This window comes from Anolis sagrei, chromosome 2 (genome assembly GCF_037176765.1).
Source record: "Anolis sagrei isolate rAnoSag1 chromosome 2, rAnoSag1.mat, whole genome shotgun sequence".
NCBI classification, from domain to species: Eukaryota; Metazoa; Chordata; class Lepidosauria; order Squamata; family Dactyloidae; genus Anolis; species Anolis sagrei.
Window position 1 is genome coordinate 167,756,744 of NC_090022.1, and position 23,800 is coordinate 167,780,543.

Here is a 23,800-nt window from a genome sequence, read left to right on the forward strand (position 1 = left end):
TTGGACTGGATGGCCCATGAGGTCTCTTCCAACTCTTTGATTCTATGATTCTATGATTCTGCTGGCTGATGGCGGCGGCAAGGGAGGGACTTTGGAGCCCATCCACCGTTCTCCTCCTTTTTCTCTCCTTCTTCCTGTTCCTAACCTTTTTTAAATTTAAATTTTATATAGAATACAACAAAAGAGTGAGAACAATTAGGTATAGAAAAATAAAGAAAAAAAGGGAGAGGGAAAGGCCAATAAAGTAAGAAGTAAAAAAGATATCCTAAATAAAACCCTAAAAAAACCCCTACAAGAATACATTCACACATTCACACAAAAAATAAAATAGAAAAAACGTGACTTCCATTCCATCTTCTTGGATAAAATATTCTTATTATTCAAAAACATAATTTTTTTATTAAAGATAATAAAATTGTCTCTCTTGTTTTTTATATTCGCAAATTGTCCAGATAGTCATGAAGATTGTCCCAATTCGTTCTTTTTGTTATCATGCCTGTATTTTACTTCAACAAAAAAGTCAGTTTGTCCATGTTCTTTATTTCTCTGATTTTTTCCACCCAATCCTGTACGGGTGATACTGAGTCTTGCTTCCACTCTCTAGCAAAAACAATTCTAGCGGCGGTCGTTGTATATGTAAAAAGTTTGTCCTTTTGTTCCGTCAACTGTAAATCCAAATCTGTAAAGCCTAACAAGTAATACTCTGCTTTTCTTGTAAAAGTTCTTTTTAAGATCTTTTGCGTCTCTTCATGAATTACCCTCCAAAACTTTACTGCTTCTTTACAAGTCCACCACATATGGTAGAAGGAACCCACTTGTTCTGAACATTTCCAACACTTATCAGAAACTGTTTTATACATTTTAGCAAGTTGCTTCAGTGTGGTATACCATCTGTGGAACATTTTTATCCAATTTTCTTTTAATTCCATTGCATATGTATATTTTAAGTTTTTGTTCCACATCTGTTCCCACTCCCTCATTTGAATTGGTCTTCTTAAATTTTGAGCCCATTTTATCATACAGTTTTTAACCTGTTCTTTTTCAGTCAGCCAGGTAAGTAATATATTATAAATATTTGATATTACTTTCTTTTCCAATTTTAAATTTTTATCCCACGCTGTTTCCTCCCAGGAAAATCCATTTTTTTTATTTTGATTGTAATATTCTTTAATTTGCATATAATATAACCAAGTAATATTAGAAAAAAATTGTTTTAGTTCCTCATAAGGCTTAATATTGTTTGTAGCTTTATTTAACAAATCTTTGTAGGTTGGCCATTTTCTCCATCCTAAAAGTCTTTGCTCGTTTGCTTCCATGGGAGAGACCCATAAAGGTGTTTTAGAATAAAAGCATCTTTTATATTTTTGCCATATTCTTAATAGGGATACTCTCACATAATGGTTACCAAAACTCTTTTATTTCTTTTCCCTTTCGTACCATAAATAAGTATGCCATTCTACTCTAAGATAATTTCCTTCTATATTTAAAAAATCTTCTTTATTCAACAATATCCAATCTTTTATCCATATCAACGCACATGCGTCATGATATGCTTTAAAATCCGGGAGGCCCAAACAGAAGTAAATAGAATTCTGTAAAACACTAAAAAATGTTTTTAAATAGTAGGAAGGGACATGTTAACTTACGTTGAAAATGCATTGTTTTGATTTTCACACCTTATCCCTTTGCAGCGATCAGTTTCAGTAGTCTCATAATAGAAATACAGCTGGTTGAGTCCATTTGCAAAAGCTAGCAGCACAAGGCAATAGATGAACAGAAACTTTAAAATGTCCAACAGCATTCTTCCAAGGGAGATCTGCAATGGTCCCAGGTGAGAATTTGCAGTGAATAATGAGATTAGGCGGAGAGAACTAAAAATGTTTGCAATAGCGAAAAGGGCCTCAGCCACCAGGGTTGGGTGCCACATATCCCAGCTCTGTCTTGGGAGCAGCCCACTGTACTGAAAAGAAAAGAGTGAGGTAACATTAACAATCTATATAAATAAAAATGTAATGTTCGTTTGTGGAATTAACAGAACTCAAAAACCACTGGACGAATTGACACCAAATTTGGACACAATACACCTGTCGGGCCAATAAGTGACCATCACTCATAAAAACACTGAAAAATATAGCGGAAGAGACTTAAAAAGCCAAAAAATAAAACATACCTTACAACGCATGTGCAAAACCACATATATACATCTATTCACAGACTGGGCCACAGCAATGCATGGCAGGGGACAGCTAGTCATGAAATATGCAGATCTATGGTACTGTTTGCAGTTCTAGGGAACCTGTTTCAATAAGGGGTAGTATATAAATATGAAGCTTGATTCCAATCTAAGCACAACCCTAACACTACAATAACTTACAGTGTTGCTAAGTTTTGTGCTGCAGCACTTAAAATTAGATGGACGATGACTGACCCCACAAGGCAACACCCTGTTGGGAATGTAGTTAGAGCAACATGTTACAGCTGGAATGCTACTAGACTCGCAATGTGCCCTTCCCTTCCCCTTTAGTGTCCCTCCAGCGCTTTTGGCCTTCCTCATATAATCTCCCCCACCCTTGGTTCCATACCTGTTACAATAGCCTGTATTTTAAAATGTGATTTTAAATTGTTTTCTAATCTACTTTGAAATAACTGCTTAAGTGGGGAGTTCTTTTTCCCCTCCCAGGGCGATTGTGCCCCATTTTGTGCTGGTCAGTGACTGTAATAAAGTATTGTATTGTATATTGTAACTATGAAGCAAACCAAACCAAACATATACTTGCTTGCAAAGAATGGTAAAACACCTCAGGTTCTCTAGATAAGAGTTTCTCAGGCTCCTTCCACACAGCTGAATAAAATCCCACATTTTCTGCTTTAAACTGGAATGTATGACAATGTGGAGTAAGATAACCCAGTCCAAAGTAGATATTGTGGGATTTTCCTGTCTTTATATTCTAGGTTATATGGTTGTGTGGAAGGGCCCTCAAACTGTGCTCCTCCAGATGTTTTGGACTTCAGCTCTCACAATTCCTAACAGCTCTAGGGCCCTTCCACACGACCATATAACTCAGAATATCATGGCAAAAAATCCCACAATATCTGCTTTGAACTGAGTTCTCTAAGTCCACACTGCCATATATTCAGCTGCGTGGAAGGGACCTAGATTTATTTATTTATCATGTCAGGAGTGAACCAAAACAGTTGTGTTGCATTAAAAACAGACAAACAAACAAACAAAACACAAAATTTGTGTTCTATCAAATGTCCTTTGACCAGTAGCTGGCCATTTGGAGTGCCTCTGGTGTTGCTGCAAGAATGTCCTCCATTGTGCATGTGGCAGGGCTCAGGTTGCATTGCAGTGGGTGGTCTGTTGTTTGCTCTTCTCCACACTCACATGTCGTGGATTCCACTTTGTAGTCCCATTTCTTAAGTTTGGCTCTGCATCTCATGGTGCCAGAGCGTAGTCTGTTCAGTGCCTTCCAACTCGCCCAGTTTTCTGTGTACCCAGGGACCTAGATGAAGTGGACTAGGGGCTCTTCCAGAATATCAAGCAGATAATCCACAATATCTGCTTTGAACTGGGTTATCTGAATCCACCCTGCCATATAACCCAGTTCAAAGCAGATAATGTGGGATTTTATGCAGCTATGTGGCCCTAAGAGATTCTATGGCCGGATCCAGACAGGCTTTTATCCCAGAAGCATCTGCTTTAAAATAATGTGGATGTTACTGGGATCCTGTCCATTTTCTGGGGTGGGTTGTCCAGATGTTCTGTTGGGTCTAGCCTGAGAGAATGCCCGGAGGCCCTCCCCCCCAGGACCCTTTAGAAAAGTAAGAAAAACTTACATGGTGTCCATTAGAAGCCTCCCCCCCCCCCCCCCCGCGTTCTCCTGGCGCTTCATTTCTACATACCAGGAGAGCCGGCCGAGGCTTCTAATGGATACCACACAAGTTTTTCTTATTTTCTAAGGGGTCTTGGGGGGGGGGGGCGGGGCGTATTCCCACAGTTTAGTTGATTTATCCCATGTCTCCAAGAAGGTGTGAAATAAATCAACTATCAAATTAATTCTCTACCAACCAGGTTTGTCCTGGTTTGTAGAAAATTAATTCGGGACTGTCCAGAATGTTGTCTGGACAGCCTGTCCTTTATTCCTGGAAGGGTCCTCAGTTGCTGTCAGGTCACAAACCACTGTATGTTGCTCACTGAATGTTTGCCATTACATCTGCATTCTCCCCAGTACTTTAATAAACATAATTACAAAACAATTTGGATGAAGTGAGAGGGGGCTTGCTAATTCCAAGCTGCGTTGCTCAGTCACATGCTGGAGCTCTGATAAGTACCATTTTAATCTATGTAGGGGGGTGGTGGGTTCAGAATGCCAGAGAGATGGAAAACAGCTCCAAACCAGATTTAGCATTTAGGCTGTGGGGCTTGGCAGCACCTTTATCTGCCCATAAGGCTGCCCTGTACTGTCATGTTTCATGCTAGTTTGGCACTGCATTATGTGCCTGTGCTGAACCACCCCACCATTCCCCACAGACTAGATTCTCTGGTCTGACCTAGGCTAAGGGAGGTTCAACATAGACACTGTAATCCATTTTGGAAGTGGATTAAAAGGAACCAGGGTTGCTGTGTCCACATAAACACTCCAGAAACCAGTTCAAGGTTGGAATGATGACTGCAGTATTGGAGCCAGACCCAGGAATCTGTGGCATTACAACTGCTGAAAAGTGCAGGTTTTTTTTTAATCAGTCTGCTGAGATGTCAGCTGAGATGTCCTGATGTAGAGGAACAGAGTATATCCAGGTTTTGAGCTCTGAGTGGGATATACACTGATCACATAGAATCATAGAATCAAAGAGTTGGAAGAGACCTCACGGGCCATCCAGTCCAACCCCCTGCCAAGAAGCAGGAATATTGCATTCAAATCACCCCTGACATTATCTGGCTTATTTCTGACTTTCTGGTGTGCAACAGGAACACATACAGGAGAACGATAGGCTCTTGGACAAATCTCAATGGATTGTCCTTGACGAATGCACCGGGGATGTTGAGGAGGAGAACAACACTTTACACCTACACAATTCACATCAACAGGATCGCTTTTCTGGGGACCTACACACTACATTGCGCAAAAGGGACCCTGTCAATCCTGAAAATAAACAGGTCTTGGTAGTAGGCGACTCCCTCCTTAGAGGAACGGAAGCTGTCATTTCCAGACAGATGGGATGGCTCGAGAAATATGCTGCCTACCGGGGGCAAAAATACACCATATCACTCAGAGGCTCACCAAGGCTCCTCAAGCCCCATCACCGTCCTCCCCTCATGTTGATTCATGTAGGAACCAATGATACTGCTAGGCATACTTTTCAAAAGCTCTAGGAGCAAAGCTAAAAGAATGTAATGTACAGGTGGTCTTTTCATCCCTCCTCCCAGTTGTAAGACACGGTCCTACAAGGGCCAGAAAATTAGTACAGGTCAATGACTGGCTTAGAAAATGGTGTCAGGAGGAACGCTTTGGCTTCCTTGACCATGGCCTGCTTTTCCAGGAGGATGGTCTACTGGCAAGGGATGGGGTGCATCTCACACAAGTAGGAAAACACCTTTTTGCTCACAGACCCGCAAATCTCATTAGGCGCACTTTAAATTAGATCCACCGGGGGAGGGGGACAACAGCCTTGCGAATACTACTTTACCCACAATGTCAGGGAACCGCCAAAGGCTAAATGGAGGGCTGCACAAACACAACTAGGACCAAGTACCAAAAGCACAATAATCCCAATTAAACAGCTCAGGGGAAGATCTCAGGGGCTCACATGTCTTTACACTAATGCACAGATCATTGGGAAATAAACAAGACAAACTCCAACTTTTAGCACAACACCACAAATATGATATCATAGGCATCACTGAAACCTGGTGGGATGACTCCTATCGCTGGAATGTAGACATCAAGGGCTATAACCTCTTTCACAGAAACCGAACAAAGGGGAGAGGAGGCGGAGTAGCCTTATATGTCAAAAACTGATATGCTGCAGAAGAGATGCAAGAGAGCAATCCGGGAAACCAGCTTGAAAGCATCTGGATAAGAATCAAGGGAACTGGGACTCAAAAAGATGTCATTGTAGGACCCCCAAGCCAGGAGGAAGAACTTGATGAAGTCTTCTGCCAACAGTTGACAAAACATGCACAGAGAAGAGATGTAGTAGTCATGGGCGATTTCAACTATCCCGATATTTGCTGGAAAACAAACTCTCGGCCAAGAGTACAAGGTCCAACAAATTCCTCGCTTGCCTTGCAGACAATTTCATGGTCCAGAAGGTAGAAGAGGCAACAAGGGGCTTGGCTACTCTTATCTCATCCTAACAAATGCGGAGGACCTGATCGATGTGGTTGAAGTAGTCGGATCCTTAGGGGCAAGTGACCATGTGCTCCTGCAATTTGAGGTACAAAGGAAGGCCAAAACTAAGACAAGTCAAACCCGCATTTTGGACTTTAGGAGAGCCGATTTCCAAAAAATGAAGGAAACGCTGAGCCCTCCTCCAATCTGCTGGAATTTCTCCCATTCTCTAAGAACTCTAAAAAATGATTGCCAATGGTTCCGAAATGATTTCCGCTGGTTCTTTCAGTACTCTTGGGTGTAGTTGATCTGGCCCTGGGGTCATTTAGAGTACCAGGTATTCCTGGACGACTAAGTTTCCCAATTTGGGGTTGGATGTCCTCTAATCCCTCATCCACTCTATCTTGCTGAGGTTTAGTTCTGCCTTTTCCCTACCGCCTGTCAGCATTGCCCCATCTCCTCCTCTATCGCCTCCTTGTTTTTCCTTTTTCTACTGACATAAGAAAAGAAGACCTTTTTATTGTTTTTAATGTTCCTGGCAAGCCTGAGCTCGTTTTGTGCTTTAGCCTTGCGGACCTTTTCCCTACAGGTGTTGGCTATTTGTTTGAATTCTTCTTTGGTGATTTCTCCCTTTTTCCACTTCTTGTGCATGTCTCTTTTGTGCTTTAGCACAGTTAGAAGTTCTTTGGACATCCATTCTGGCTTCTTTGCACTTATCCTATTTTTTCTCTTTGTTGGCACGGTTTGCAATTGTGCCTTGAGTATTTCACTCTTGAGAAATTCCCATCCATCTGTAACTCCCTTGTCTTTTAGTATCTGTGTCCACAGAATGCTGCTCAGTGTTTCCTTCATTTTTCAGAAATCAGCTCTCCATAATGCGGGTTTGACTTGTCTTAGTTTCAGCCTTCCTTTGTACCTCAAATTGCAGGAGCACATAGTCACTTGCCCCTAAGGATCCGACCACTTCAACCGCATTGATCAGGTCCTCCACATTTGTTAGGATGAGATCAAGAGTAGCCAAGCCCCTTGTTGCCTCTTCTACCTTCTGGACCATGAAATTGTCTGCAAGGCAAGCGAGGAATTTGTTGGATCTTGTACTCTTGGCCGAGTTTGTTTTCCAGCAAATATCGGGATAGTTGAAATCACCCATGACTACTACATCTCTTCTCTGTGCCTGTTTTGTCAACTGTTGGCAGAAGACTTCATCAGGTTCTTCCTCCTGGCTTGGAGGTTAGTAGTAGACGCCTACAATGGCATCTTTTTGAGTCCCAGTTCCCTTGATCAGATGCTTTCAAGCTGGTTTCCCAGCTTGAAAGCATCTCTTCTGCAGCATAACAGTTTTTGACATATAAGGCTACTCCGCCTCCTCTCCCCTTTGTTCGATTTCTGTGAAAGAGATTATAGCCCTTGATGTCTACATTCCAGCGATAGGAGTCATCCCACCAGGTTTCAGTGATGCCTATGATATTATATTTGTGGTGTTGTGCTAAAAGTTAGTATCCCAGCCAACATCCAGAAAACATATTCTGCAACCCTCCAACATTTCATAGGTGAAAACTGGGACAAATGTGGTCAAGGAACATCATAATGTGATCAAGATCAAATGTGGTCAAAAACATCATAATGTGGTCAAGATCAACAGTTATTGAGGAAGAACAGATAAGCAGTCATTGGATTCTAGTGGAGATTACTGGGAAGAGCAAGATTCTGTCCCTCCCTAAGTGGGAGGAGGAATTGTATCTGGGATATTTTAAAAGCAACATAGAAAGTGGGGAGACAGAGGAATAAACAGGACTGTGTCTCCTGTTGGAACACTTAGAGGGCATAGATAATACCAGGTCACATATTTAGGATTACAAAGAAAATTTGAGTGGATGCATTTGCAAATGGTTGTCTTCCTCAAAGCAGATACAAAATGAAAAGGACATGCTATAAATAGTATGGAAATTCAAATGTACAAATAATTTCCATAAATATCATGAGAAATTGCTTCCTAATACTGCAGCTGCACACTGAGGAGCCTTTGAGGTCATTTTGGAAAAAGACTCCCCTTGCTATGTTGAATTCAGTTTGGTATGCATGCCACCAGCTACAACTCTACTAACTCCAGCTACAACTCTATCCATCTATGTCAGTCAAGGCTATCTTAAGCAAAGATTGAGGAGTATACACTTTAATTCAAAGCTAACTCAAATAAAAATGACAAGAGTCAGGCTATTGCTAAAAATCTTATCCCCCAAGAAAAGGTAACAGAAATTGAAAGTGTCCCGTTCTGGTAGGATCTCTATAAAACATAAACCTTTTCTTATGAATATTCCTTTTCTCCTAAAGGCTGTAGTAGTATATTGGCCACCAAGGAAAGTCAACATGAAGCTTTTGAAAAACAAAAGAAACAACAGATCTATCTCCGAAGTAAATGAAAGTTATATAATATGGCAGGAATACACATCGGTCTTTTACCTTTGAAAATGCAACAATTTTTAATGATATTGTTGCGAGATATAAGGAGTTCATTACAAAATCCATCAGGTTCCACCAGTCATGGATATAGTCCTGAAGGCCACCATCCCACATTTGTTTGATTTCGCCCCAGATAAACCCTGAAAATAGAAAAAGTAGACATTTTAGCATACTTGAATACAGTTGGCCCTTTACATATAGGGATTCTGTATCTACAGATTAAACCATTCCCTACCTCCACTGCAAACTCATAATAGAAATACACCTGGTAAATTTTTATTTTGCCATTTTATATAAGGGATATTATACTGCTCTGTCACATAGAATTAGAGTTGGCCAACCATGAGTTTTGGTAACCACTGGAAGTCCTGGAACCAAGTCCTGGAACTCAAGTAAATACCAGGATGCACTGTTGAATACATAATCGATTTGCTTTTTAAAAGCAGGACCCATAATTATTTTGCATGTGCAACTCATGTTTCCATAACACACAAGGAAAAATCCAGCAGAACTCTTCAAACACAGCCTCCGTTATGTAGAACAGCTGAAGCTATTTTTCTCAATGTATGCTGTACTTCTATCTCCCTGACTGCATCCTAGGACCCTTCCAGACAGGGCTTTATCCTAGGAGCATCCACGTTTAAAAAATGTGGATGTTCCTTCGGCCCTGTCCACACACCCCCCAGAAATCGCGTGCTTTCTGGGGTGGGTATCTAGATGGACACTCTACCTCCCTACCCTAAAGCCCTACCCCCCCCTTTTAAAAATAAAAGTACTTACCTAGCTTCTATTGGAGAGCTGCAGCAGCTCTCTTGGCATGTAGAAATGGTGTGCCAAGAGAAAGAGGGGAGGGAAGGAGTGATTTTCCTCCTCCCCCTCCCCAATTCTCCTGGCGCGTCATTTCTATGTGCCAGGAGAGCTGCTGCAGCACTTCAATGGAGGCTAATTAAGTACTTTTATTTTTAAAGGGGGGGGGGGGGGGTAGGGCTTTTGGTGGGAGTTTGGGATGCCCAGTTTTCCGGGCTAATTTAGATTGGAAAACTGTGGGAATGGTGTCTGGACTGCAGTCCAGATACTAAAAGTAGTGGGTTTATCCTGCACCTTCTTGGATTTAAAGTGGATTAATTCTCTAATGTGATGAAGTCATTGGAAGCCACCAAATAAACCCACTATCAAATTAATTTGCCACAAACCAGGGCTTTCCTGGATTGTGCCAAATTAATTTGTCATTGTCCAAAACATTGTCTGGACAGCCCCCTTTTTATTTCAGAAGTTTCCGCAATAAGGGGAATGTGTAGATCCGCATCTAGACACACTGAAGGCAGTAGGACTAATGCAAGTCAAAACACAGTGAATTCTGCAGCAAATTATAACCACTTTCAATCTCTTATTTCCTGAAAATGAATCATTTTATAGAATACTCCCTACAACTCAGCATAAGCAACATATTTCCCTTGTATTTTCTTCAGGGTGCTGCCCACATACAATTTTAAGAGCAGTGTTGGAACTTGCAGGCAATGAAGGTTTCCTTCACTTCAAGTGAAATTTATTGTTGGAAAAGAAATCTTTTATGACCTTGGACAGCCATTTACAACATCTTTTGTTTTTCAGAGCAGTCATGACTGAGCTCACACAATCTGAGGAACGTCTAATTGGAGACACTTATCAGATTTCATGCATTCAGGTGCTTGCGGAAACCATTATATATTTTAAGCACCTAAGGAACTTCATGCTGAGTCTGATATGCATTTACAAATAATAGCTTTGGAGGAGAAAATGTTAGGAGTGTTTTAAGTCACAATCCTATGACAAAGATGCAGGTTTTTGAGTGGATCAGAACATACATCCCTTATAGGAAAAGAGAATAGTCTTTGAAGCAAAAGGAAAAGTTTCAATTACTTAGTTTCCTTGTTATGCTCTACGATCTACATATTTCATATTTATCCTAAATACTTTGATGGGTTTTTGAGTAAAACTCTATTGCTCTCTCCCCATGCCTGCACTGCACCAACTGGGCCCAATCTTGAGTAAAAATGGAAAAACTGGGCAAAATTATCCCAGTTCTATACTTGGGGTAAAGGCTGATGTTCATGTGTGAGTCCTTAACAACTGCAGATGAAGAAAGCTTTTCGAAGTGCGTGTTGTGACATGTTGTGGCAGCAATGTGCAGGTGTGTTGCATGAACATAATGAGAAATGGCAATTTTTTCTTACAAATCATTTAATTAAATATAAATGAAACATGTGTTTCAGAGTTGTGGCCATTAATAAATGTTTTCTATAGCACTATTCATATAATATGGCCATGCACAATATTTTGGGCAGTTGCTGAAAAAAATACATTAATTTATCCGCATGGAGGGGAATTACCTATTACCTATTCACAACACTCACCTCTCACATATTGATTTGTAACATTGACTTGAATTTTCTACTACTGTTCTAGTTTGCAACTTATTTGGAAGGAAGTTTCTGATCTGTTCTTGTGCCCTGTGCCACATTTATTTCAGACTGCAGCAAGGCAATTGCTTAAGAATTAGACAATTCAACTGTATTTGCTTTACTAATACATTTACCCAGGACCCACGGTAATATCATCCACTCGACGATGGTTGGTGGAGGCCCCTGCATGTTCAGATCTGACCTGTCGATGTGCTGTGATGCAAGTAGCAGGAGGAACAAGAAAGTCAAGTAGGATGCAGTGTGGCAGATAAATTTGATGAATGGCTTCCTGATAAACAGCCCCAATGGGCTCTTGGGAGCAATCAGATAGCAGACAGAGAAGACTGGGAATAGGAATCCAATGATGACACAAGTCAACATCTTCACAGCCCAATGGCGCCTTCTCCATCCAGGGAACTCATCATACCAGCGAGAGGCAAGAAGCTGCTGGCAATTTGGCTGGGCAACAAACTGAAAAAAGCACAGAAACAGTTAAATCTCCTCCACCTCATACATTATCATCTACTGCTGCTCTCATTATTATCATCATCATCCACCAACTTGAGGACCGTATTAAGACCCTTAAGGACATTCAGGAATTTGAGCTGTTCTTGGACACTGCACAACACACTATTCTAGAAATGGAATCCACACTCCACCAACACCAACATGATAGGAAAGTTTATGGGGAGATCACTTCAGATGTTGACAATCCTCAGGCTTGGAGGCACAGGCCCAGACAACCTCCTCAGAATAGTTCTGCTCAGCTGCAGTTATACAATAGATTCCAAAATCTTAAACAACTAATACCTTATCAGGAAATGCAGCATTTTGGGGAGGAGCACAATGACTTAGATACTGCTTAGTAGATTGTCCTTGATCAATGTGCGGGGGATAGCCCTGACTGGGACGATGGTTCATTACATTCACACTTAAACAATCATGCAAATGTTCATCCCCAATTGTGGACCAGGTGCAATAGGAACACAAGCAATTGTCCTATTTAAATAAGCTTCAACATAGGTACAAGTTTAAGTAACTTCAAAAGTGAAATGTACAAAATATATACAGTTTACAACCTAATTTCATAGGACATATACATCAATGAATATATCAAATTTAAAGGCAGTTCACATTGTGTTTAGTCCATTTGAGAATATGTCCATGATGTTACAACAAAAGTTCATGTTGTATTCCACAAACTTGAGAGTATCAAAACTGGAAACAGTTCGTGTTGCTTTCAGTCAACTCGGGAGTCCACAACAAGGTTCCCCGGGTGCTTTTGTGTCCTTGTTTTAAGAACAAAATTCTCTTCTTCAGACTTCTTTCATTAAATCAAAGGTAATAGTACTTCTGTGGTTTTTACTAAATTTAGAGAGGACAAAATAATAGATATGCTAAATGTTGAAGCTTATTTAAATAGGACAATAGGACAATTGCTTATTTACAACTGATTTATAGATATCTCTGTTATTAGAGCAATAGGAACACACTCAGGAGAATGATGGGCTCTTGGACACATCTCAATGGGTTGTCCTTGACGAAAGCACCAGGGATGTCCAGGAGGAGGAGGACAACACTTTACACCTACACAATCCACTTCAACAGGAACACTTTTCAGGGGACCTACACACGACTTTCACAAAAGGGACCCTGGCAATCCTCAAAGGAAACGGGCCTTGGTAATAGAGGAACGGAAGCCATCATTTCCAGATCTGATGAGATGGCTCGAGAAATATGCTGCATCAAAAATATACCATGTCACTCAGAGGCTCACCAGGCTCCTCAAGCCCCATCACCCTCCCCCTTGTGTTGATTCATGTAGAAACCAATTATACTGCTAGGCATACTTTTCAAAAGATCACAAATGTTTCTCAAGTTCTCGGAACTCCTCCCTGTTGTAAGGTGCAGCCCTACAAGGGCAAATAAAATAGTACAGGACAACTGGCTAAGAAAATGGTCTCAGGAGGAATACATTGGCTTCCTTGACCATGGCCTGCTTTTCCAGGAGGATGCCCTACTGGCAAGGGATGGGTTGTTGTATCTCACACAAGTAGGAAAATACCTTTTTGCTCACAGACTCACAAACCTCATCAGAAGCACTTTAAACTAGATCCACTCAGGGGGCGGGAGGACACACAACAGCCTTGTGAACAGTACTTTACCCACAACCTCAGAAAACCACCAAAAGGCTAAACAATTATTATAGTTTTAATGGTGTTATATGCATTTTTATTATGCTATGTTAAATGTTTTTAATCGGTATTTATGTATGTTGTGGCATCAAATTGTTGCCAATTTGTATGCCCCCTTGAGTTGTCTTCGGGCTGCGAAAGGCAGAATAAAAATACTGTAAATAAATAAAATAAATAAATAAATGGAGAGTTGCACAAACACAAGAAGGACCAAGTAGTGAGAGCACAATAATCCCAAGTAAACAGTCCAAGGGAAGGTCCCAGGGGCTTACATGACATTACACTAATGCACAGAGCCTGGGAAATAAACAAGATGAACTCCAACTTTTAACACACCATACTTACAATGTCATAGGCATCACTGAAACCTGGTGGGATGAATCCTATCACTGGAATGTAGACATCGAGGGGTATAACATCTTTCCCAGAAACAGAACAAAGAGGAGAGGAAGGGGAGTAGTATTATATGTGAAAACCAGTTACGTTGCAGAAGAGATGCAAGACTGCAATCTGGGAAACCAGCTTGAAAGCATCTGGATAAGAATCAAGGGAACTCAAAAAGATCTTGTTGTGGGTGTCTACTGCAGATCTCAGAGCCATGATGAAAAACTCAACAAAGCCTTCTGTCAACAGATGACCAAACAGGAACAAAAAGCGATAGAGTAGTCATGGGTGATTTCAACTATCCCAATATTTGCTGGAAAACAAACTTGGCCAAGAGTACAAGGTCCAACAAATTCCTTGCTTGCCTTGCAGATAATTTCGAGTAGGTGGAAGAGGCAATGTAATGAATTACTTAATTATAATATGATTTTTTTTTTGCAAATGTTTATTAAATGGATATATATTGGAGGGCAGATTAAACTGTAGCTGCTTGCTGGCTGAGTTGCCATAGGAACATAACTTGTGTTAGAGTTGTATCCAGATCTGGTCAGGGAGAAGCAAAAGTGGGTGGAGCTAATTGCCAACTGTAAGGAGCAGGCATTTTAAAAATTTAGTATATTGTCAGTGAACCAAGTGGAAGGTGAATTCTGGTGTGTTGAGAAACCGAATCTCCTTTCGTTTGAAACCATTGTTACATGTCCTAGCCTTCAGGGCAGCAGAAAACAAGCTTGCTCCCTCCTCCCTATGACTTCCCCTCACATATGTACACATGGCCTTCATCATGTCTCCTCTCAGACTTAGAATCATAGAATCATAGAGTTGGAAGAGACCTCGTGGGTCATCCAGTCCAACCCCCTGCCAAGAAGCAGGACAATTGCGTTCTTCTGCAGGCTAAACATACCCAGCTCTTTATCCACTCCTCATAGGGCTTGTTCTCCAGATCCTTGATCGTTTAAATTGCCCTTCTCTGGACACATTCCAGCTTAGGAATAATCACTGGGAGGGTTTGGAACAGAAATAAAAATTTGGGCAAAATCATCTTAATTTTTTTATATACAATTAGTCCAACGGACGGCAGCTAGATTACTCACCGGAGCGTCATTCAGGGAGCATACCACCTCCCTGTTATGTCAACTCCACTGGCTGCCGATCCTTTTCCGAGCACAATTCAAAGTGCTGGTTTTGACCTATAAAGCTCTTTACGGCTCCGATCCAGCATACCTGTCCAAACGTATCTCCTTCTATGTCCCACCTCAGAGTTTAAGATCTTCTGGGGAGGCCCTGCTCTTGGCCTCGCCTCTTTCTCAAACATATTTGGAGGGGATGAAGGACAGGGCCTTCTCAGTGGTAGCCCTCCACTTGTGGAATTCACTTCCCGAGGAAATTAGGTCATCATCATCCCTCCTCACCTTTAGAAAGAAGGTAAAAACGTGGATGTGGGACCAGGCCTTCAGGCAATTAGGCAGAAAGGCCAATTGAAAATGTTGACAATGGCTTGGAAAAGGATTATGGATAAGTTAAGCGGAGTACTCAATCATAGCATACGGCTAGAAAAATGACCACTAGACTGGTAATAGCTCAGTGGACCGTAAGTATATTGTTTTAACGTTTTATGTCTTAATGTTTTATGCTTTTAACTCTTATAATTATTGCTGTTTTATATTCTATTGTGCGGTATCAAATTGTTGCCAATTGGAAGCTGCCCAGAGTCCCCCTAGGGGTTGAGAAGGGTGGGGTAAAAGTGTTCGTAATAAAAATAATAAATATATCTCAAAATTCCAGCTTGTTAACATCTTCCTTCAATTGTGGTGCCCAGAATTGGACACAGTATTCCTGGTATGGTCTGACAAAGGCAGAAAAGAATAGAGGGAGAGCATGACTTCCCTGGATCTAGACACTATACTCTTATTTATACAGGCCAAAATCCCATTGGCTTTTTTGTCACCTCATGACATTGAGTCCCCAAAGACTCCAAGATATTTTTCACATGTACTGCTGTCAAGCCAGGCATTCCCCATTCTGTATCTTTGCATTTCATTTTTTCTGCCTAAGTGTCCCTGTTGTTAATTTTGAACCAACTCTCTAATTTGTTAAGATTGTTTTGAATTCTGCTCCTGTCTTCTGGGGTATTAGCTATCCCTCCCAATTTGGTGTTATCCACAAGTTTGAAAAACATGCCTTCTCTCCAGGATGAAAAGGAGCCATTAGAAAGCACCCTTTGGGTTTGGTAATTTAACCAATCTACAGTCCACCTAACAATAATATTGCCTAGTCTATATTTTACTAGCTTCTTTGTGTGCATATCATTGGGGGGGGGGGGGGGAGGTGAGACACTTCCACTCAACTAACACAAACAAACAGCCTTCTCCCAAAAGGCACTACAAATGTAGCTCAACAAATTCTCCCAAATGACTCTACTTGAGGTTACCTCAAGACACGCAATCTCACTTTGTGCTGTCCCTTCCACCACACAAAACATGCCTGTTTCTCTTGCCTGTTCGCCTTACTCCTGTACACCCTTCCACACCCTTCCACACTGCCATATAACCCACAAAATCAAGGCGGAAAATTCCACAATATCTGCTTTGAACTGGGTTATCTGAGTCCACACTGCCATATATTCCAGTTCAAAACAGAGAATGTGGGATTTTATTCAGCTGTGTGGAAGGGATCTGAGCTCCAGGAACTGGAGCAGTATTGCCATTAACCACCATTCAAGGGTGGTTGAACCTTTAGGCAAATTACGCATTTGCATAGAGCGCAGCATCCCCGAGAGGTGCTCTTGAGGGGCCTCGGGCGCAACAGCCCCCAAAGGGACATCCTCTCCATCCTCGCAGCCTCCTCAGGTTCCAGCCCCAGGAACATGAAGTCATCTTTGCCCCCAATGAAAGCAGTCCAACACAGCTCCTCCTCAAGGTCATCTGCTTTGAATGGGACTCTATGGCAGGATTTGGGGTTTGTTTTGTTTTTCACCCCGCTTTGCCCTGCCTCCTTCGCCTCCTCTCACTGGAGGCTTCTTCCCCCAGAGGAGGAAGACAGCAGCGAGAAAGAGGGGAGCCAAGGCTGGACTCCTCGCCCTCCTGTCTCCCTCCCTCACTGGGTCCTAAAACCCAGCTTTCTTCTCTCCTTGGCAGGGCTGCCTTGCTGTTTTCTAGGTCACGCCTCTCACCTTGCAGCACCTGCCAAAAAGATCCAAGAAAGTTCCTCAAGGGAAGGATCGACTGTGATCCGGTGGATCTCCCCTCACTCATACTCCCCCAAGGCTGGGTCTACACACTGCCATATACAACCCACACCTCTGTTTTGAAATGGAAGATATGAGTCTGGACTGCCACAAAAAACAGTTCAAAGCAGAAAGTCTGGATTTTATATGGCAGTGGAAAAGGGGACTTAGTCTACACTGCCATATAAAATCTGGATTATTTGCTTTAAACCGGATTATATTAAGACCCTTCTCCACAGCCATATAAAATCTGGATTATCTTCTATGAACTGGATTATATTAAGACCCCTTTACACTACCATATAAAATCCTTTAAACTCCTCTCAGAAACAGGAGGATTCCAGACAGCAAACAATCAAGTGCCAGTGAACACCTCCCATACAATGGATGCCTCTAGGCAACAACACTAATTAACTTTGCAGCTGCAAGGCTACTCAATGCTAATTATGCTTGCTAATTGCAACGTTCACACTTGCTTCAAACAGACAATGGTTCTTTATCTCACCCTGGACATTATTCCACACGTATAGATACACCTCACTTGCCTCACTCCCAACAGAAGCTCTGATGTTGTTGTAGGTTTTTTCGGGCTATATGACCATGTTCTGGAACCCAGTGATTCCAGCCATGAAAACCTTTGACAATACACAGAAGCTCTGATGTTTCACCTGTGGATGCCAGCCCCAGATGCAGGTGAAACATCAGGAGATGCTGATTTAATGTGTTGGCTTGCTGGCTGATATTTGAACAGAGGATGGGCTGGAGATATCCATGCCCTAGTCCTTTCATTAAAGTCTGCTATTTCCTGAGGGATGTCAGGTGGTGCAATACTGGCTAAACAGCGTAATTTCTCCAGTGGTGTGGGGCATAGATACCCTGTGATAGTGCAGCATGTTTCATTAAGAGCCACATCCACTGTTTTGACATGGTAAGATGGATTCCACACTGGGCATGCATACTCAGCAGCAGAGTAGAAAAGCGCAATGGCAGATGTCTTCATTGTCTCTAGTTATGATCCCTAGGTTGTGCCAGTCAGCTTTCATATTTACTTATTTATTTCGCGCACTTCTACCCGGCCCTTCTCAACCCCCAAGGGGGGATTCAGGGCGGCTTACAAAAGGCACAATTAGATGCCAACACAACAATACGATAAAGATAAAACATATATAAACAGCAATCAAAACAATTAAGACAATCAATTATACATCATAATCAATAAAACCAATCTAGTGCTCAACGTTTACCAGCTCAGAGTCGGTAAATTCATTCCACATTGTCAAATCCTATCAATTATAGTCGTCAATTGTCCTTTGTCTATCTGCCAGATTACCCAAAAGCCTGGTCCCATATCCATGTTTTTAATTTCCTTCTAAAAGAGAGGAGGGATGTCGATTACCTAATTTTCCCAGGGAGTGAATTCCACAGGTGAGGGGCCACCACCGAGAAGGCCCTGCTCCTCGTCCCCACCAACCTCACTTGTGATAGAGGTGGGGCCGAGAGCAGGGCCTCCCCAGAAGATCTTAAACTCCGAGGCAGGATGTAGAGGGAGATACATTCAGACAGATACGCTAGGCCAGAACCGTATAGGGTTTTGTAGGTCAAAACCAGCACTTTGAATTGTGCTCGGAACTGGATCGGCAGCCAGTGGAGTTGACATAACAGAGGGGTATGATATTATTTCTAGCTCCAATTTTTGCTTGGTAGTCAAGTAGTGCTTCTTGTAAGTCAGAGCATAGTCCAGTGTAACTCCCAGGTATTTTGGTGTGCTGCAATGCTCCAGTGGGATTCCTTCTCGGTAATCCTCAGAGCTTGAGATGCTTGTCTGTTCTTAAAATGAAAAGCACACACCTGCATTTTGATGGATTAAGAATCCGTTTTCCCCTAAAGCTTCAAAGAGCTTCTATTCAAGCATTTCAAAGCTCCCTGCTTAAGTGGTGATGGCGCAATCATCAGCATAGATGAAACTCTCTGTCCCTTCTGGCAGTGGCTGGTCATTTGTGTAAATGTTAAACATTGATAGAGCAAGCACTCTCCCCTGAGGTTTATTATTATTGTTGTAAATGTTTTGTGTGTTTTGTGGCACTATTATGTGCTCTCTGTAAGCCGCCCCGAGTCCCTTCAGGGAGATGGTGGTGGGATATAAATAAAGTTGTTGTTGCTGTTGTTGTTGTTATTTCAAACACAACAAGATTAGTACACAGCAAACAAGATCACTATGCTAGGAGTTGTATTGGTTCACACGTCAGACACTTCCCAAGTGTCTAGGACTATGTGATGTATCGGCGAATAATGCGTGCAGATCCTAGTAGGGTGACCTTTTCACCTCTACCTTCTACCTTTTATTTTTCAGTGATTGGTTTTTTTTTGGGGGGGAGGGGACACCAAAATACTGTTTGCTTACACCTGAAAATTACCTAAGGTCGGCCCTGCCATCATGGAGTTAATTTCTGGGGTGTCTAAGGGCTCTTCCAGACAAGTCCTATATCCCAGGATCTGACCCCAGGTTTTCTGCTTTAAACTGGATTATATGAGTCCACACTGCCGATAATAGGGCTATAGGGTCTGTCTGTAAGGGCCCTAAATACATGTTAAGTGTACCCTCAATTCGCTTCTGACATGATAAATTTAAAAAAATGCTTGTTTTTGCTTTGATTAATGAAATCATTGATTATGTATTCCAACAGATAAGACCATCAAATCTCGTATTGTCTCTCAATCCTTGGAGTATCGTAGCCTATATTGCGGCTATCATATATTTTAGGGTTTCTGTCCAATTACTGTTATTTTCATTTGCCTCTACAGTGAAATACATGAATCTTGCTTTATCCCACTTTAAGTTTTCCCTATTATTTCTTTCATTACATTTCTTATTTTACTGTAATAGTTATGAATTTTTCTGCAATCCCAACATGTGGGAACCTATATGACCCCATTCCCCCACATTTATGCCAACATTGGAAAGATTTCCCATTATGTGAGCTAGTTGAAGGGGAGTTCTACACCATTTAGAGATTATTTTCTGTTGGGTTTCTTTGATTCTCATATGTTTAATGTTCTGAATGTTGTCAATCCAAGACAACATAATTTCTTGCTAAAGATTTTTTCTTGTTTCCAACTCTCTATAAGGGTGCTTTTTGTGTTGTAAGATAAGTCAATTCTTTGTACAATAGCATGATAATTCTTTTCTCTTTTTCTACTTCCTTTTTAATTATTCTGTTTAGTGGGGTTTCTGCTACCTCTCTTCTTTTCATGGCCTAACCATGTTATCCAGTTCCCTTGTCCGCCTTTGTCTTTTATCTTGTTCCAGTTTATTGTTTCTCCATTGGGTTCCACAAGTTCCCCTGCCTTTTAATACTGTTCTCTTTCAGGGCCCTTAATAGGTTCCTAAATGTCTTGTCCTTATTTTCCAAGGTTCCTAATGGGAAAGGGTCAATTTTATTTATTTGTAATTTGTTCTGCCATTTTTTCCAAATTAATAACATTGATAAACAAGGGCCAACCTTTAAATTCTTTAAGTATTTTTTGTCTATTTTTGCTCCCATACAAGCCTCCCTTTTCCAACTATTTGCTTCTTTTTCTATTTGCAACCATTTTTTTGACCTTTTCATTTTGAATTCTAATGACCTGGCTAACTGACTTGCCTCATAATATATTCTCAGAGAAGGGGTCTCCAACCCACCCATTTCTTGTATACCGTAATATAAAAAGTTGGAAATTCTATTTTTGTTTCCTCTCACTACCCATTTTTATAGAGTTATCCCACTTTTTAAGCAAATTGTTAGAAATATTCACCAGGAGGGTTTGGAACAAATAAAAGAATTTGGGCAAAATCTTTATCTTATAAATTTTTAACCCTTTAATTTAATCCCAAAAATTCTTTCCCTGTGTGTTAAATTGTTTTCTTATATTTTTCCATAGATGGTTGAAGTTCTTTGGTCTTATGTTATTGAGAATTTTTGGGATATCTACCCCAGGTATTTTATCTTCTTTTTCCCCATTTCACTCTCATAATACTTTGAACCTTCTTGAGTTCTTCCCATGTTAGATTTTTATGTAGTATCTCTGATTTTCCAAAATTAATTGTGAGGCTCGAAGTTTTTCCAAAGTCCTAAACTATTTTAATAATTGATTTTAATGACTCCTCAACCTTTCCTAAAATTATCATAATGTCATCTGCATAAAGATTGATACTAATTTTATCCTTGTTCACCTTATAGCCTTTAATGACAGGGTCGTTCCTTTTTGAATTTGCTAATGGCTCAATGGCTAATGCAAATAGGGCTGGGGAAAGGGGGCATCTCTGTTTGGTTCCCCTCTTGATAATTATTTATCTTGCGTGTGCTCCATTTACTGTTATGGTTGCTTTATTTCCAGATAGTTCTTTTACTACCTTGCACGCACACACACCCCTCCCCCCCCACACATATTACATTCCTTACAGAGTCTGTTCATATATTTATGATTTAGTGAGGCAAACGCTTGACAAAAGTCCAATTTTAATATTACTTTAGATTTTTTTCCCTGTGGCATGATTCAAGATGTTCAGAGTATTCCTTATGGGATCCGCTATTTTCCTAATTTTTACAAAGTCATATTGGTCTTCGTGAATTTTTGTGGCCCCAATTGTATCTAAATCTTCTATTTATTGTTTTTTCTCTTTCCATCTTATCTTATTTCCAAACAATGGATTTTTCTTTTGAAAAGTTGAAAGGCGTTCTCTACCTCTGATCTAATTTTTTCAAATGTGGATTTTTCTTTTCTATTTCTCCCAATTTCCAATGAAATACATGTTCCTCTTACGATTGCTTTAAAATCGTCCCATTAAATCCCTTCTTTAATTTGTGGTTGTCTATTAATTAGAAACAATTCTTGAATCTGTTGTTTAATGACGCGTTTATCTTTTTTCATTAAAGGTTAACTTTGGGTTAAATCTCCTTTTCCTTGGGGACTTTCTAGCTGACTTTTAACAAAAGCAGAACTGGTCTCCTGACCATTGGTTCCCCACTTTGATCTCCTTTATTAATCTTACATTGTTAATCTCTACTATGAAATAGTCTATTGCAGTAAATTTTGTAGGCCTATGCATAAAGAAGGTTGGGATCATTCCCTTCTCTCCTATTCTATTATGTGCTTCTGTATGGTTCCATTTTACAAATTCCAGCCTTGCGGGGTATGTCCCTATATTTTTTTGTTTGTTTATACAGTTCCATATTAAGATCTCCCTCAATGATTATGTCTCCCTTTGCTTGTTTTTTTTATTTTGGCACAGTACCTTTGTATGAATCCTAACTGGTTTTTATTAGGGGTGTAGATACTTGCTATGGTGATCCCACAATTGTTTAATTTTCCCCTTACCATCATAAATCATCCTTCCTTGTCTGCTATTTCTTTCTCTTGTTCAAATCTATGGGTGTCCTTTATTAATATTACCACTCCTTTCGACTTATTTGACCCCCTGGATTCATATTGTAATTCCCAGCTTTTTAGGTTCAACAGTTTTGCTCTTTCCTTTATTGTGGGTTTCCTGAATTAGACATATGTCAACATGTTGTTCCAATAACAGTCTGCAGATTTTTGGCCTAGCTTATTTACATTAACCAGCAGAAGAGATTATTGTTTGAGCCATACTAATGTAATTGTGAAATGGGTTCAAGTCCTTTTCCTCTCCTCTTCCCTCTCTTTTTCTTTCTTTACAGTCTTTCCTTTGTGATTATTGTTTCTCTTCATCTCCTACTTTGTATATTTGCATGAATAATGCAAACCTGAAAAGAGGGGAAACCCCAACATGTTTACCATTTGTATTCTCGCATACATTCAGTTGTACCAGTGTTTGTGTGAGTTTGTAGGAGGGGGGATCCAATCAATTCATCCATCAATTTTGAGGCAAAACTAGCATGAAGGAGTATAAACCTACAATATTGGGTGGTTTTCATTTTTTGTTTGTAAACAAAGCAGTTTCTTTTCCTTACTCTCTTGTGGGGATGCTGCATATCATAGTGGATCAGGTATCCTCTGGTATTTTCTACTACTTAAGGATTTCCTACTACTTAGATTAAATAAGGATGTATAGATAAGTGTCTTGAAAAGAAGGAATCTGTTATTGTGTGTTACTTTTCACTCTCTAGAACTATGTTGTGGATGATTACATGTAATCTACCCAATAATGTATTTTTAGAAATTTAATTATCTCTCCTAATTGAGCATGTCAGATGGTAGTTATTAAAACCCTACCGAAGTGTAATACATGCTTCAATATGTTAGATATTAAATCCAAGAGCAGCAAGCAGTACAAGAACTCCCATTTTTACTATCAGAGAGTTTAGCAACAGGATTTCTCTGTGTTAGTACAAAGGGGTTAATACATTTAGTTAATTGTTTTTAAAAGTATCTAGTTAGAGGGAAACTATATTAAATTGTCATTTAATTTAAAGTTAGATGCTGACTGTCAGGGCCCAGTTTCCCGGGCCTTGATTCTGGAGCCAGAAATCAGGGCCCCTGACATTTCTCTGATAAGACACCTGCAGCGGTTGACCCTGAGAGGGAACGGTTGCAGTTTTGGCGGGTGAATTATGCAGGGTTTTGTCTTGGCAGGAGTTACATTTTTGAACATGGGGGAGGGTATATAACGGAGTGCCAACCGACTCCAGGCACTCTCAGCTTTTTGCATGTTTCTGTTTCCTGTAGTAAAGTTCTCAGTGATACCAGAGCGTTGTCCTTCATTTGGGAGCAGCTACTGTGAGCTGACAGCTGACACTGAATGTT

At 40.7% G+C, this 23,800-nt stretch overlaps 1 protein-coding gene across 3 annotated transcripts in view; it reads right to left on the minus strand.

Moving 5' to 3' along the window:
* TRPC4 (transient receptor potential cation channel subfamily C member 4) overlaps nucleotides 1-23,800 on the minus strand; it is a 182,706-nt gene that overhangs the window by 37,449 nt on the left and 121,457 nt on the right. For 2 of the 3 annotated variants that reach the window (XM_060763452.2, XM_060763453.2), the window contains exons 4-6: nucleotides 11,371-11,707; nucleotides 8,796-8,935; nucleotides 1,647-1,960 (exon numbers count right to left, since the gene is read on the minus strand). In XM_060763452.2, the coding sequence (XP_060619435.2) occupies nucleotides 1,647-1,960; nucleotides 8,796-8,935; nucleotides 11,371-11,707 (791 nt within the window). Of the gene's footprint in view, nucleotides 1-1,646; nucleotides 1,961-8,795; nucleotides 8,936-11,370; nucleotides 11,708-23,800 lie in introns of those variants that run through there. The other variant, XM_060763454.2, reaches the window with a different exon arrangement.